Source organism: Halichoerus grypus, chromosome 3 (genome assembly GCF_964656455.1).
Source record: "Halichoerus grypus chromosome 3, mHalGry1.hap1.1, whole genome shotgun sequence".
NCBI classification, from domain to species: Eukaryota; Metazoa; Chordata; class Mammalia; order Carnivora; family Phocidae; genus Halichoerus; species Halichoerus grypus.
Window position 1 is genome coordinate 72,633,413 of NC_135714.1, and position 15,654 is coordinate 72,649,066.

The following is a 15,654-nucleotide window of genomic DNA, read 5'->3' on the forward strand; positions in this document are numbered from 1 at the left end:
TTTTAGGTAGAAAACTCCTGGCCTAACTTAAGTTTACTGAAGTCTATATTTCTGAAAAATAAGTAATGGGATGAATCTTGAAGAAATTTTTCCTTTGACATTAGAGGATAATGTTATGGACTGTATAATAGTTTCTCACTTCCCTGCTTTAAGACTAATTACAATAATAACATTTATTTAGCACTTATATTATGTAGACTAAATAAACATTTTAGACCAAGTATAATAACCATTCTTCTCCTTAACCATGGAGGTAATTATCTTAAACTTATTTATCCTTATACTTGGAATTTGGAATTTTATATTAAATAATCCTACTCATTGCCTAATATGGGAGAAGGATGGTATTTACAGCAGATTTATCCCATTGCATTTCTCATAGTCAGGCTACTTATGACATTTTTGATACTTTGCTATTGCCAGGGTAGTTGATTGGTACAATGGCTGTAAATATTACCCACATCAAAATCGTCATGGTCTTGCTGCTTAGCAGCATTTTCCATGGTGTTCTCTGGAACACTGGTTTCACTCAATCCTAGTAACTACTGAAATAAGGTCAAATAAATTTGAGAAGTCCTGGATTAAACCATATTATGAAAATTTCTTTACTATGGAATATCTCAGATTCTTCAGTATGCTAAAGAAGACATGATACACAAAGTTTCTCAATATTATTAAACTAGGGAAACATAAGGTGACAGGCTACTGCTCTTCAGAAAACAAAATGCTGCCTTATTGTACAAACTTCAGTAGTGCACACACACACACACACACACACACACACAAACTCATTGTGGAGAAGATGAAAACTCTGACTTTGTTAACAGTTAGCCCTGCAGTCCATCTCCACAGTCTTCATTCAGTGATGTTATTAGTTGTATTCTTTAATTTTTACCACAGACTCTAAATCTGGCCACAAGCTTATCCGCTTTCTAAACCACATGGATTCTTCGACTATCAAATGGAACACCATTAATCTAGCTAGGCTCTTCAGACAGTACAGTCTCCAACTGTCTGCTATCCAGGTCTTATTCAAATCATGCTTAATAACATCATATTTATAAACAGTCCCTAGAAGTCAACACAGTTCATGTACTTGCCTAGTTCTGGGCATTACGTATTGATTGGATTGCAACAGAGCAAATACAAGCAGCATACTTTAATCTAGCTTCTAGCAGAATCGGTTTCAAAGGTTCTATTTTCATTTTGTGCCCTCATTTATTTTCAAAAGTATATGCATATAAAATAGTCATGAAATATTTTTCTCCACTAGCTGTAAAAATGTTGTTCAGCATTTAGTGTGTATTATACAGGTGTTATTCACTATGATAAATAACACCTGTATAATACACACTACTTAATTTCATTATTCTAGGTATTTGTGCACATTAAGTCTCTTTATTCTTTTACAGATGAGGAAACTAAATCACAAAAAGATTATGAATCCTGCAGAAAATCACATAGCTCGTAAGTGGTAAGCAGAAATTTGAGCCAAGGAAGTCTGGCTCCACTGTTATGGTATCAACCACAAAACTGTAGTAATACTCCCATTTGATTTTCTCCATTCCCATTTTATAATTCAGTAATAGGAAGACGGTATTTTTCTGAGACACTATTACGTTTACTGCTATCTGATCATATGAATTATATTTCTGATTATATATCCTGTTTTACCCCATCTGTCAAGCAGCTTGGAATACATACAACATGAAACTGAATCACGGCAAGTCTGTGGGCTCTTAAGGTTATTAAATTTTGGTTCTCCTTTCACTTTTCTGTCTCTAACATACTCCTCATCATCACCACCATAATTTTCATTTTTGATATTAATTTATTGCAATCTTCTTATAGACCTATTCAAATTGTTGGTAAAATCGTGCCAAATAGATATAAATACAATAAATACTTCACTGATCATTCCAAGGGTGTTTCTTAAAATGTTTTCTGAATCATCAAGGAAATGTTATACTGAGTATCGTTTAATGTCAGAATGCTTTATTATACTGTACAGAAAATTTGACATTAATCCTTTGAAAACTGGCAATTCTTATACGTAATTTATGGTAGCAGTTTGCCAAGACATAATGTTTCAGAATATTTAAACGTGATATTACCATAAATTAAACATATCCGGTCAATTCAGAGGCATCATTCTTGATAGTGGAATATATTGTTTTATTTATCTATAATAAATATTTACTTACTTAAACCATTTAATAAAGAATTAAAGTTAAACAAAGCTGATATTCCCTTAGATTACTTCTCTAGGAACACAGTGGCTGTTTACAATTACATTCTCAATGATTAATGCTTACTAGATATTTTCAATATCATTCTTGGATATGGGCCCCATAGAGCTTACCTGTTGTCACACCATGAACCACTCCTTCTTTGGTTTTGGAGCCTATAAAAACAAATTCAAAACATAAACATAAGTCTCAAACTGGCCTTATATTGCTGATTAGCTAGTTTTAAATACAACTAATAAAAAAAAAGTCTCAATCTTTAGAAGCCCATATAGAAAAATATCCTTAGAGGGCATAAAAGCTGAAACAAGGAATTCCAGTAATCATACAACAAATAGAAGAAAGCAAAACTAGCAGGAGGTTCTTTCCAATGAAAATTTTAACCCACAGGGGCGCCTGGGTGGCTCAGTCATTAAGCGTCTGCCTTCAGCTCAGGTCATGATCCCAGGGTCCTGGGATCGAGCCCCACATCAGGCTCCCTGCTCAGCGGGAAGCCTGCTTCTCCCTCTCCCACTCCCCCTGCTTGTGTTCCCTCTCTCACTGTCTCGCTCTCTCTGTCAAATAAATAAAATCTTAAAAAAAAATAAAAATAAAAAAATAAAAAAATAAAATTTTAACCCACCACATTGGGCTCCCTGCTCAGCGGGAAGCCTGCTTCTCCCTCTCCCACTCCCCCTGCTTGTGTTCCCTCTCTCGCTGTCTCGCTCTCTCTGTCAAATAAATAAAATCTTAAAAAAAATAAAAATAAAAAAATAAAATTTTAACCCACAATGATGAGTTATTTTTTTAAGTTTTCACTTTAATTCCAGTTAGTTAACAGAGTGTTATTAGTTTCAAGTGTGCAATAAAGTAATTCAACATTTCCATGTGTTGACAGCTGCTATAAACATCGGGGTGCATGTATCCTTTTGAATTAGTGTTTTTGTATTCTTTGAGTAAATAGCCAGTAGTGCAATTGCTGGATCATAGGGTAGATTTATTTTTAACTTTTTGAGGGAACTCCATACCATTTTCCACAGTGGCTCCACCTTCCAATGATGACTTTTTATCCCCTTGTGTCCCTCTTCAATAATGGATTTTGCCCAGAAATAAACCCACACTTATTTGGTCAATTAACCTACAATGAAGGAGGCATGAATATACAATAGGGAAGACAGTCTCTTCAATAATCAACTTACAGAGGGAAAAATAAAAGGTGAGATAACACTGGGCTGGGCGGGAAGATGATATTAGGTTCAGAACTGTAGAAGCTATACTAAAGTACAGGAGAGCAGAGAGGTTAGTCAACCCATGAAACTCAAGTAGAAGGGAAGAAAAAGAAGAAATTAACATTCATTGAACACCTATTATGTAAAAGGCATTTTAATCTTGTTTAATCCACGTAATACAGGCAAATTATGCCCACTTTATATCTGAAGAAATTGCAATTCAAAGTTAAATGATTTGCCTAAAGTCACACTGGCAATAACTAGCTATTGATATCAATATTAGCATATTGATATGACCCTAAACCTATACACTTTCCACTAAGCCAAGCAAACTTTTAGCAGGAATACAGCTTTTAAAAAAATAGCTCATTAATATGTATTAAAACTAAGTTTAACAATTTTATTCATGAGCTCTCTGATGTTGGATTTTTCAGTGTGACACTAGCTGTTTTTTGTGTTGGGTCTTTTTTTTTTTTTTTTTTGAGAAAAAGAGAGAGCTGGGGGGAGGGCTAAAGGGAGAGGGAAAGAGAGAATCTTAAGCAGGCTCCATGCCCAGTGCAGAGCCCGATGTGGGGCTCAATCTCACGACCCAGATATCATGACCTGAGCCAAAATCAAGTCAGATGCTTAATCAACCTAGCCACCCAGGCACCTCTACACCAGTTTTTTAATTAAATTTTTTTTTTTTTTTTGGAGAAAATAACAGTGGATTGGAGATTCATTTGAAAACTACCCTGTAAGTAAAATAATCTATTTCTATCAGACATAGAAGAATATAAGGAAATGAGGGCATAAAAACTGAGAAAATATTTCAATCTATATTTGGAGATTAAACTAGGTACTAATCCTCAGTTTAAAAATGCACTGGTTTAAAAAGCTTTCCTAAGCATGTTAGAAATAACAGTAAACACTTTAAAACAAAGGAAAAAAAGCATTAGGGAATCTCAGGTTCCCCATCACTAAGATGACTACATAGGATTAATTAAATAATCTCTAAGAACTGGGTCCTTAAACTGGAGAGTGCAGCAGAACCAGTCAGGTGGGAGCACTCGTTGAAAATGCTGACTGTTGTGTGTCAGAGCCTCAAATATTCAGGAAACACCAGGTACAGATATTTGCATTTTCTAATAACCCTCATGATCTAATTCTAATTCATGGGTCAAATTCATAAAACACTGGTCTTAGATGGTTTCAATATCCAAATTTATTTAAAATTTAGAAGCACATATCCACGATTTCAATAATACGATTGATAAAATGACCTAAATGAATATAGAAGACTACGTTGAAAATGTTCACTAAATATTTTTATGAAAATATATAAATAAGGCATTAAGTGAAATTTGGACGCATATTTAAATTTACATTTTTGCTAAACAGTCAAGAAAAGTATCTATGTTTAATAAAACAATTTAAATATAGCTAAGAAGTTTCCATTTGAATACATTTAAGGACCTCTGATAAAAATAAAACATATAATAAATGATAGCATTGTAATTAAGAATATGGGTTTTGCCCAGAAATAAACCCACTCTTATATGGTCAATTAACCTACAATGAAGAAGGCATGAATATACAATGGAGAAGACAGTCTCTTCAACAAGTGGTGATAAGAAAACTGCACAGCTACATGCAGAAGAGTGAAACACTTTCTTACACCACACACAAAAATTAACTCAAACTAGTAAAGACTGAAGTGTCAGACCTGAAACCATAAAACTCCTAAAAGAAAACATAGGCAGTAATCTCTTGGACATTGACCTTAGCAACATATTTATGCACATGTCTCCTGAGGTAAGGGAAATAAAAGCAAAAATAAACTATTGGGACTACACCAAAATAAAAAGCTTTTTCACAGCAAAGGAAGCCATCAACAAAATTAAAGACAACTTAGTGAATGAGAGAGGATATCTGCAAATAAGATATTTGATAAGGGGTTAATATCCAAAGCATATAAAGAACTTATACAACTCAACACCAAAAACAACAAATAATCTAATTTAAAAATGGGTAGAGAACCTGAATAGTCATTTTTCAAAAGAAGATATACAGACAGCCAACAGACACATGAAAAGATACTCAACATTACTAACCATCATATAAGTGCAAATCAAAACCACAATGAAATATAACCTCACATCAGTCAGAATGGTGAGTATCAAAAAGAAAGAAATAAGGGTTGGTGAGGATGTGGAGAAAAGGGAACCCTCATGAACTGTTGGTGGGAATGTAAAATGGTGTAACTACTCTGGAAAACAGTAGGGAGGTCCTTCAGAAAATTAAAAATAGAAATACCATATGATCCAGTAGTTCTACTATTGAGTATTTACCTGAAGAAAATGAAAACACCTAATTCAAAAAAACATATGTATTCCTATGTTTACTGTAGCATTATTTACAGTAGCCTAGATATGAAAGCAACATAAATGTCCAATGATAGATGACTGGATAAAGAAGATATGGGGTGTGTGTGTGTACACAAATGGAATATTACTCAGCCATAAAAAAAGTATGAGATCTTATTTATCATCTGCAACAACAACATGGATGGACAATAGAGAGTATTATGTTAAGTGAAATAAGTCAGATGGAAAAAGACAAGTACCATATTATTTCACTTATATGTGGAATCTAAAAAACAAAACAAAAAACCAAAAATAACAGAAACATTAAAACAGAGAACTGGTGGTTGCCAGAGGGGAGGTGGGTGAGGGATGGGTGAAATAGGTGAAGTGGATTAAGAAGTACAACCTTGTAATTACAAAATAAATAAGTCACAGAGATGAAAAGTACAGCATAGGGAATATACTTGGCATTATATAAAGAAAACTAAATTGTTTTGCTTTTCAATTGGACTCTAAATTTATAATTTCTAAGCCATTTGATTGGGATAATTGTTATTTATTAAATTGAAGTATATAGATTGAAAATTTGTATACAAACAAATCACAAAAAAAAATCATAAAATAACACTGATTCTTATGTAGTTCCTCAATTAGTTAAAAGATAGTTGCCCAAAATATAATATTATAGAGGAATGATACTACTTTTTTCATTAGGTTTAAGAAAACAGTGTGCTAAATATCTTCAGCCATATAGGAGTTAGAAAACTTTCTATAGTCACTTCCAATCTTTCACCCCAGTTATTTGTGAGTTTTGTAATGACGAATGAAAAGATAAAAAGAAAATATGTTGGCAAAGTAATTATTCTGTTGGACAGCTTATTTGATAATAATAACCATGGCTCCTATATATAAAAGTGTGCTTTACAAAATCCTCAACAAAATATTAACAAATCAAATCCAACAGTGTATAAAAAGAATTATACTTCATAACCAAGTGGAATTCATGCCAGGTATGCAAGTTTGGTTCATTATTCAAAAATTAATTAAAGTAATCCATCACATTGACAAGATAAAGACAAATGATGTGATCATATCAATAGATGCAGAAAAAACATTTGACAAAATGCAACATCTATTTGTGATAAAAACTTCTGGTAAACTAGGAATAGAGGGGAACTTCCTCAACTTGATAAAGAATATTTACAAAAAAACCTACAGATAACATCATATTTCATAGCAAGAAACTAGGGCTTTCCTACAAAGACCAGAAATAAGGCAAGTGTCCTACTGGAAATCCTAGCCAATGCAATAAGATAATAAAAGGAAATAAGAGGTATACAGGTTGGGAAAGAAGAAATAAAATGATCTTCATTCACAGATGACTTGTATGTCTATGTAGAAAATTGTAAAGAATCAACAATGACAAAAAAACCCACTAATTTTTGTAAGACTCTTGGATACAACGTTAATAAACACAAGTCAATCACTTTCATATATATCAGCAATGAACAAATGGAATTTAAAATTTAAAACACAATAAATTTATATTAGCACCAAAAAAAAAAAAAACTTAGGTGTACATTTCACAGAATATATCCAAGATCTATATGAGGAAAATTACAATGCTCTAATGAACAAAAGCAGAGAACTAAATAAAAGGAGGTATATTCTGTGTTCATGGATGGGAAGACTCAATACTGTCAATATGTCAGCTCTTAACTTGATCTATAGTTCAATGCAATCTTAATCAAAATCTCAGCAAGTTATTTTGTCAATATCAACAAACAGACTCTAAGTCTATGTGGAGAGGCAAAAAGCTGCAAATAGCCATGATAATATTAAAGTATAAAATCACAGGTCTGACACTACTTGCCTTTTAGACTTACTATCAAGCTATAGTAATCAAGACAGTGTGATAATTGCAAGAGAATAGACAAGTAAATCAAAGGAACATTATAGAGAGCCTAGAAATAGAACCACATAAATATAGCCAACTGATTTTTAACAAAGGAGTGAAAGCAATACAATAAAGCAAAGACAGTCTTTTTGAAAAATGGTGCTGGAACAACTGGACATCCACATGCAAGAAGAAAGAAGAAACAAGGAGAAGGAGAAGAAGAGACAACAACCCTTCACAAAAATGAACACAATAGGGATAATAGACCTAAATGTAAAATACAGAACTATAAAACTCCTCGAATAACATAGGAGAAAACCTACACGGCCTTGGGTATGGCAATGACTTTTAGATATAACACCAAAAGCACAACCCATGAAATAAAGAATCAACAAGCTGGACTTCATTAAAATTAAAAATTTCTGCTCCGTGAAAGGAAGTGGGGAGAATGAAAAAAGCTACAGACTGAGAGAAAATATTTGCAGAAAATATGTCTGAAAAGGAACTATTATCCAAAATATACAGAGGACTCTTAAAACTCAACAATAAGAAAACAACCAGATTAAAAGACAGGCCAAATACCTTAACAGATACCTCACCAAAGAAGATATATAGATGACAAATAAGCTTATGAAAAGATGCTCCACATCATATGTCATCTGGGAAATGTAAATTAAAACTATCAGTTACAACAACACACCTGTTAGAATGATCAAAATCTAGAATATTGAAACTCCAAATGCTGACAAGGCTGTGAAGCAACAAGAACTGTTATTCATTATTACTGGCGGGATGCAAAATGGTCCAGCCACTTTGGAAGACAGTTTGTCAGTTCCTTATAAAACTAAACATATCCTTACCATATGATCCAGCAATAGTGATCCTTGGTATTTACCCAAGGAGCTGAAAGCTTATGTCCATTCAAAAGCCTGCACATGGATGTTTATAGCAGTTTTATTCACAATTGCCAAAATTTGGAAGAAGCCAAGATGTCCCTCAGTAGGTGAATGGATAACTGTGGTACATCCAGACAATGGAATTAGTATTTAGTACTAAAAAGAAATGAGCTATCAAGTCATGAAAAGACATGGAAGAACCTAAAATGCATATTACTAACTGAAAGAAGCCAATCTTAAAAGTCTACATAGTTATGATTCCAGGTAGATGACATTCTGGAAATGGCAAAATTATGGCAGTAGTAAAAAAAGATCAGTGATTGCCAGGGGTTGGTGGAGGGAAATGAATAAGTGATGTACAAACAATTTTAGGACATCAAAAATATCTACATGATACTGTAATGATGGATACACTTCATTATATATCTGTCCAAATGCAGAGAATGTATAATACGAGGAGTGAAACTTCAACTTTGGGTTTTGGGTGAATATGATGTGTCAATGTAGGTTCATTAATTTTAATAAATGTACCACTCTGGTGGGGGATGTAGATAGTGGGGGAAGCCATGCATGTGTGGAGGCAGGGGGTACATGAGAAACCTCTGTTATTTGCCTCTCAATTTTGCTGTGAACATAAACTGCTACAAAAAATAAAAGTCTTTAATTTTTTTAAGTGTGCTTTATTACATGTTTTGTTTTATTATGACATTCTCACAAAAACTCTCCAAGGTAATTGCATTTATCTAAATCTTATTTTTACAAATGAAGGAAGTAAAGCTCATAGATGTTAAGTAACTTTTATAGTATTCTAAAAGCAATAAGTGATGTAGCCTGGACTAGAATTTAAGTTTGTGTGACATCAAGTCTATGTTCTCTTTACTTTTCCAGGAGTCAGCAAACTGCAGCCTATGGGCCAAATCAACTCACCACCTGTTTCGGGTAACTAAGGTTTTATTGGATCACAGCTAATTATTGTCTATGGCTGCTTTCACACCACAACTGCAGAGCTGATTAATTGACACAGAGATCTTATGGCCTAAAATATTTATTGTCTAGCACTTTACAGAAAAAGTTTATCAACTCCTGATCTATATATTCTCTCTTTCTCATGGTCAGTTTTCATCCTAAACCCTGCGTCTGAGTTTGAATTTTAACTATCCTTCAGAACACAACCAATAAATAATTTATAGAATGCACTATGTGTTAAATACCATGATATACCATGTTATTAAAGAGGGCACGTATTGAATGGAGCACTGGGTGTTATATGCAAACAATGAATCATGAAACACTACATCAAAAACTAATGATGTAAGTATGGTGATTAACATAACATAATAAAATTTAAAAAAAAATACAATATATATTGAAGATGATCTAAAAATACATGTGACATGTAAACAAATTATGATTTTATGTAATAGCAAATAACAGAATATCAAAAAAATAAAATCATTATATTTGCCTAAACACATAGTTGATAATGAAAACAAAAAGTTTTCCAGATGACAAAATCTATTTATTACATAGAAAACAGGAATGTATTAAATTAATATTCAATAGTTTCTGGACTCACTACCAACTAATAGAATAAATATTAGCATCCTAAAAAAAATCTTTAAAGTTACTAAATTATAAAATAATGGAAATCAAAGAATAGTTGCAAGCACACACTTGCACAACTTAGAAAACTGAGGACAAGTATAAAGATATCGATAATCTGCACATCACTGATGCAGTATTCCAAATTCCCTCTAAAAAAGATGTAATTCACACTTCACAAAAACACTTGAAATTAACTCGTCATTTTTTCCTCTTGTGACACTCTTTAATTCAATGATTTTCTGAAGATATGTCTTAAGAGAAAGAATAATTTAACTTAAGATTTGTAGCAAACTCAGCCAATATAGAGCCCATGAGCAATGAGAAAAAAATATGAGAGGCATTCATAAAAATTATTCCAAGTCTAACTCTTTTTCAGTGCATCCATGTTGGAGAGGCAATGTAGCTGTCTTCCACCCACAGAGAGGCGTAGTGCCTTATTCCACCCAACAGGTTCATCCTCCATCTTCCTGCTCATCCTGGGCTCCTGCTGATCCAGCTGCCACCAGAGAATGTGCAAGAGCTCAGAGCAGCAGAAGAGAAAGAGGAGAGGCAGAATGGGCAGAGGGTGAGTGTATGCATGTGTCTCTGTGGATGAGTGTTTGTCTATGTATGTGTCTATTCCTTCCCCAAAGACTTCGAAGTGAATTGTAAAGTAACACCCAACCTAGCACAGTTCAAGGTGAGAAAAAGAGAGTCAGGATCTGCATGAATACTACAAAGTGGCAATTTAGGAACAAGTAGAAAAGATAAGCATCAATCTCATTATTTAGTATGTGTGTCATCTGATAAATGAATTATATATATCTCTGAGATATTAGCAACAGCCTTCAAGCACTTTTTCGGGCAATTAGTCTTCAGTTTACCAAGTGGTCACAAGGATGAACTCTACCAAAGACTTTTCTGTCCTCTCCTTTTTAGGGCCACAATAGGTCTTTTTTTACATAGCCCAGGGCCATATTTAAGTCTTATTTTAAAATATGAATACACTAAAATTTGCTAATATTATTCATGATGATTAAAAAAAAAATCAAAGGCCCCTGAATGACTTCGATTCCTAAAAATATTCTTAATTATTTTTGGAGACTGAGTTTTAAAAACTTTTTATGAATTATAGTCCCTTATGCACAGAAGCATTCATTTAAAAAGTCCAAAGTATTACTGAAAAATTAAATATTCTGAAAAAAACAAAAGGTTACCCTCACTTTTTACTATTAGCTCAAATATACACATTTACCTATCCACACAGTCCTCTGACTCAGTTTATCCTTTTGACAAGTGATGATGCAAAAATGAATCAAGAAATACCAGCATTTAGAGCATCAATCATCCTAACCCATCAATCATAAATAAATATCAAGATGCCATGGGGGGCTTACCTACCTACATAGAGAACACCTTCTTTTGTCTTTCCTGCTGCTTCTGCCACACCCTGTTTGGTTTTTTCAGCAGCAGCCACGACTCCCTCCTTGGCCTTTGAAAGTCCTTTCATGAATACATCCATGGCTAATGAATTCCTTTACACCACACTGGAGAACACAAAATATAATTTCAATGAGAACTTTTACATCAGAAACTAATGATGTACTGTATGGTGACTAACATAACATAATAAATAAAAATAAATAAATAAATAAATAACAACTTTTGGGTAGAATAAAATAAAATTAGAACTACCCAAGATAAAAACCACTGAAAGATCAGTACAACTCCCAAAAGTGCGAGACTCTTTTATTTAGACTCTTATTTCAACCACTGGACCAAAAAAAAAAAAAAGCCTTTTTTTTTTTTTTTTTTAGGTTTTGCATTAAAAATTTAGCATCCCTCATCCATCTTGGCTAGTAAAAGTCTAGCTGCCTAAACGTGGATTAAGATGAATCATCTGAGTTGTGCTTACTGTATCTTCGAAGGGTAGTTACATGAAAAGATGGACCCCTCTTTCAACTTCCCAGAGTCCAAACGGTGACAAGGTAAGTTAGAAGTACGTTTAAAAGATCACAGGGAAAGAAAGGGAGCTGGAGGCATGGGGTCAGGGACAGTCTTATAAATGAATCCCAGAAGAGGGCTAACTGGCTGATCACCAAGAGGGGCGGGAAGAGAACTACTCACTCTGGGTGTGGCTCAAGCTCGAGCCCACACGCACCGGCCCTAATCCACGCGACCAGCCACCCCCGCCCCCAGCTATCTACTCCGAGCAGGCGCCTGTGCACAGCCGGGAGCAGTCTCCTGACTCGCGCCAGCCACCCGAGGGGGCGTTCTCCGCGCGCGTGAATTCGCTACCCACCCGGCGCCCGCACCTGTTAACCCCTTACCACCTGTTGACCTGCCCTCCCAGCACTTCCATTTAATGCTGCCAAACACAGCTTGCTTACTTCATCGAGAAAACGCAGAGGGCGGACTGGGGGATTTAAGGTAAAAGAGAAATAAAAGTTGGCTGCTCACGCTCCATCTAGCATTCTCGCGTTTCCCCAGGGAAAAGCGTATCCCGGAGAAGCGGCGTAACCTCTCAGCCTTTGGGGACGAGAAGAACGGAATATCGGATGCCAGAGGAAAGCCAGGTCAACCAACTTACTTTCCTCAAGCTCACTGAAGAGATAAGCACCCACCTCCGAGAGACTCGACACAGCAGGTCCTCATTGCAGCAACAACCTCCCTCCCAGAAGCCCACGACTCCTCTCCTCCCGGGTTTCCTCCACTATTGCCAAAGCTGCCCGTTTAGATCCATAGGTACTTACCTGGGTCCCTCTGATCTTCACAACTACAATTCCTCTCAACCACCCCCTTACAAAAAAAATTTTTTTTAAAAAACAATTCCCAAATATTATTTAAATGGGAAGAGGGAGAATAAGAAGCGCACAGGAAGGGAGGAGGCGGCAGCAGGAGAGGGATGGTCCCCAGAGGAGACTGCTGTCAGCACAACCCGGTGATGAGAGGCTGGGGGCGTGGGAGGCAAACCCACGAACCTGTCGTCGAATTGCCACTCCCCGTCCCCCGCACAATTGGATCCAAGAGAAGGAGACAGAGAGAGGGTCGGAAGGGAAGGCAGGGAGAGAGCGCGAAGGATGCTAAGGGCCAGGCTCGGTCCTCGGGTCTGCTCTAAAGCCAGCACACACCTCGCCCCACGCTGCCGCGCTCGGTCTCTCACCCCCTCTCTCGGGTCCCCTTCTCGTCGTCGTGGTCTTCCTCCTCTTCCTCTTTCTCCTCCTCCTTCTCCTCCGCTCACCGCCCCCGCAGCTGATTTGTCAGCTCCTCTCCCCGCCCCTCTCCCGGCGCTCGCTGCTTTCCCAGCCGCGTGCACTTCACTCCTCTACTCGGATGGGGATGGGGGCGGGGGGAGGCTCTACCTCCAACTCCAGCCACCAGCCTGGGCCTAGGGGGCGGGGAGGTGGGGTATTCTGCGCTTCACCCCAGGTTCAGGATCAAGGGGACTCTTGTGGCGATCTGGACCTGTTAGGCTTAGGCTGATGTTTCTCCGTCTTTCCCATCCCCCCTCCTTCGCTGTCTCCGCCCTTCCCTCTGGTTCCTCACGGGACCCCCTTGTCCGAGCCACCCTAGTGGAGTGGAGGTCTGAGGGATCGACCACCAAAGATAGAGCCATCCTCTTGGGAGGCTACTGAAGGAGGCAAGCAGCTCAGGAAAGGTGCTCAACCAGTACTACCAAGAGCACGTTTCCCTCGGATCGTTGAAATTTTGAATAACGGTGGTAGGACACGATGTTAAGGATGCCTTTGTTCAAATATCACTCAGATTTTCGTAACCTCTTAACTTCGGATGAGCCCGAAAGGGTCCGCAGATGGAGAGGAGACTAGTAAGGAAGAGTTACAGGTTGAGGCAGGAAGGAGCCTCTTCGAATCCTCTTCCCACCCCACTATCACCATTTTCTTGTCCACCAATCAGCTGTTGCCAGACGCCGATTTTTCCCATCAGTGGAACATGGAATAAATATTCCTCAGCCGTCGATACCAAGCGGTCTTAAGGTTTTCATTCTCGAAATGGAATTTACTTTCCACTCTCGAGTGCCTGATGGAGGAGACGAATCCAGCGTGGTTAATTCTCCTGAAACGTCCATCCAATTTCTTCGCCCCTTCTACACACTACTAACCTTTCTCATTTGATTCACGTTGCCCTCGGAGCTGACACCCGACACATCCCTTCCCACACGCAGACATATGCGCGGGCTTGAAGACAATTTTTGCATTGCTTAACACATTTCACCTCTTTCAGAGCTGGAGGGAAAACAGCTGTTCTTGGATCACACCAGAATGGAGAACCAAGCTCCTCCCTCTAACAGAATGCATTTGCTGTTTTTGCCTGAATTGGGAGAATGATTTTAGCACTGGAAGGGAAAAACAAGTCTTTGCTGTATGTTTTTGTTTGTTTGTTTGTTTTGTTTTGTTTTATGTTTGTTTATATATATATATTTATTTATTTATTTTTGTAGGAAAAATGCTTTCTATATCCCAGCACTCACTTGGGTTCTGAAATATTAGTAAAATGCAATTTAAATCTACAAAACAACCCTTTGAAACCAAAAAACCCAACAACAACAACCCAAGAACAACAGTAAAATGCAATTTAAATCTACAAAACAACCCTTTGAAACCAAAAAAACCCAACAACAACAAAACAAACAGGAACCAGGGACCCAGAATATATATATATATATTCTGCTTAAACAAGTCCTTACACTATTGGTCTGCCCTTTTTAAAAGCAGCCTTTCCAAATGCTCATATTTTGTTTCCTTGGAATCAGAAAAAGAAGGTTAAACTTAGGAACTGGTTTATTGTCTGGCTTTGAGACTTTGAACAAGTTATGTCCTCTGTTCACAGTTTTCTTTTTTAAATGAGGAGATGAACGTGGATGAGCCATCTTTTTTCAACTTTTTACTATGAAAAATGTTTAACTATAAACAAAAGCTGAGAGAATGAAGGACTCCATGTGAATATCACCCAACTGTCACCGTTTTTTAATGTATGGCTAATCATGTTTCATTTATATGCTCACCCACTCTCCATTTTTTATCACCACCCTTCATGTCTTACTAAATCCCAAGAATTACATGTATCCTTTCATCTGTAAATATTTCAGCCTTTATGCATAAAATGCAAGAACTGTTTTAAAATATCCGCAATAACACTTAGATGGTCTTTTTAAAAATTGATGTATAATATACATACAGTGAAATCATCAGATCTTAAATAGTCCTTTAAATTAGTTTTGAAAAATACATGCATTTGTGTAACTCACACCATTTTGAAAACAGAACATTTTCATCACCCCAGAAAATTCCCTTTTGCCCTTTATAGTGGGTACATATTTTAGAATTGCACAAAAATACAATCATACAGTATGAAAATTTTTCCCCTTTCACTCAACATATTTGTGAAGTTCATTTATGTTGTGGCATGTATCAGCAGTTTGTTTCGTTTTATTACTTCTGTTTTTTTTCCTTTTATTAC

General features: G+C 36.4%; 1 protein-coding gene across 5 annotated transcripts in view; it reads right to left on the bottom strand.

Moving 5' to 3' along the window:
* The window catches only part of SNCA (synuclein alpha), a 145,417-nt gene extending 130,984 nt beyond the window's left edge, over positions 1–14,433 (bottom strand). The window contains exons 1-3 of one of the 5 annotated variants that reach the window (XM_078068963.1): positions 14,297–14,433; positions 11,578–11,723; positions 2,363–2,404 (exon numbers count right to left, since the gene is read on the bottom strand). In XM_078068963.1, the coding sequence (XP_077925089.1) occupies positions 2,363–2,404; positions 11,578–11,698 (163 nt within the window). In that variant the 5' untranslated portion in view covers positions 11,699–11,723; positions 14,297–14,433. The other 4 variants (XM_036106649.2, XM_036106646.2, XM_036106647.2 and 1 more) reach the window with 4 other exon arrangements.
* Positions 14,434–15,654: the final 1,221 nt, after the last annotated feature.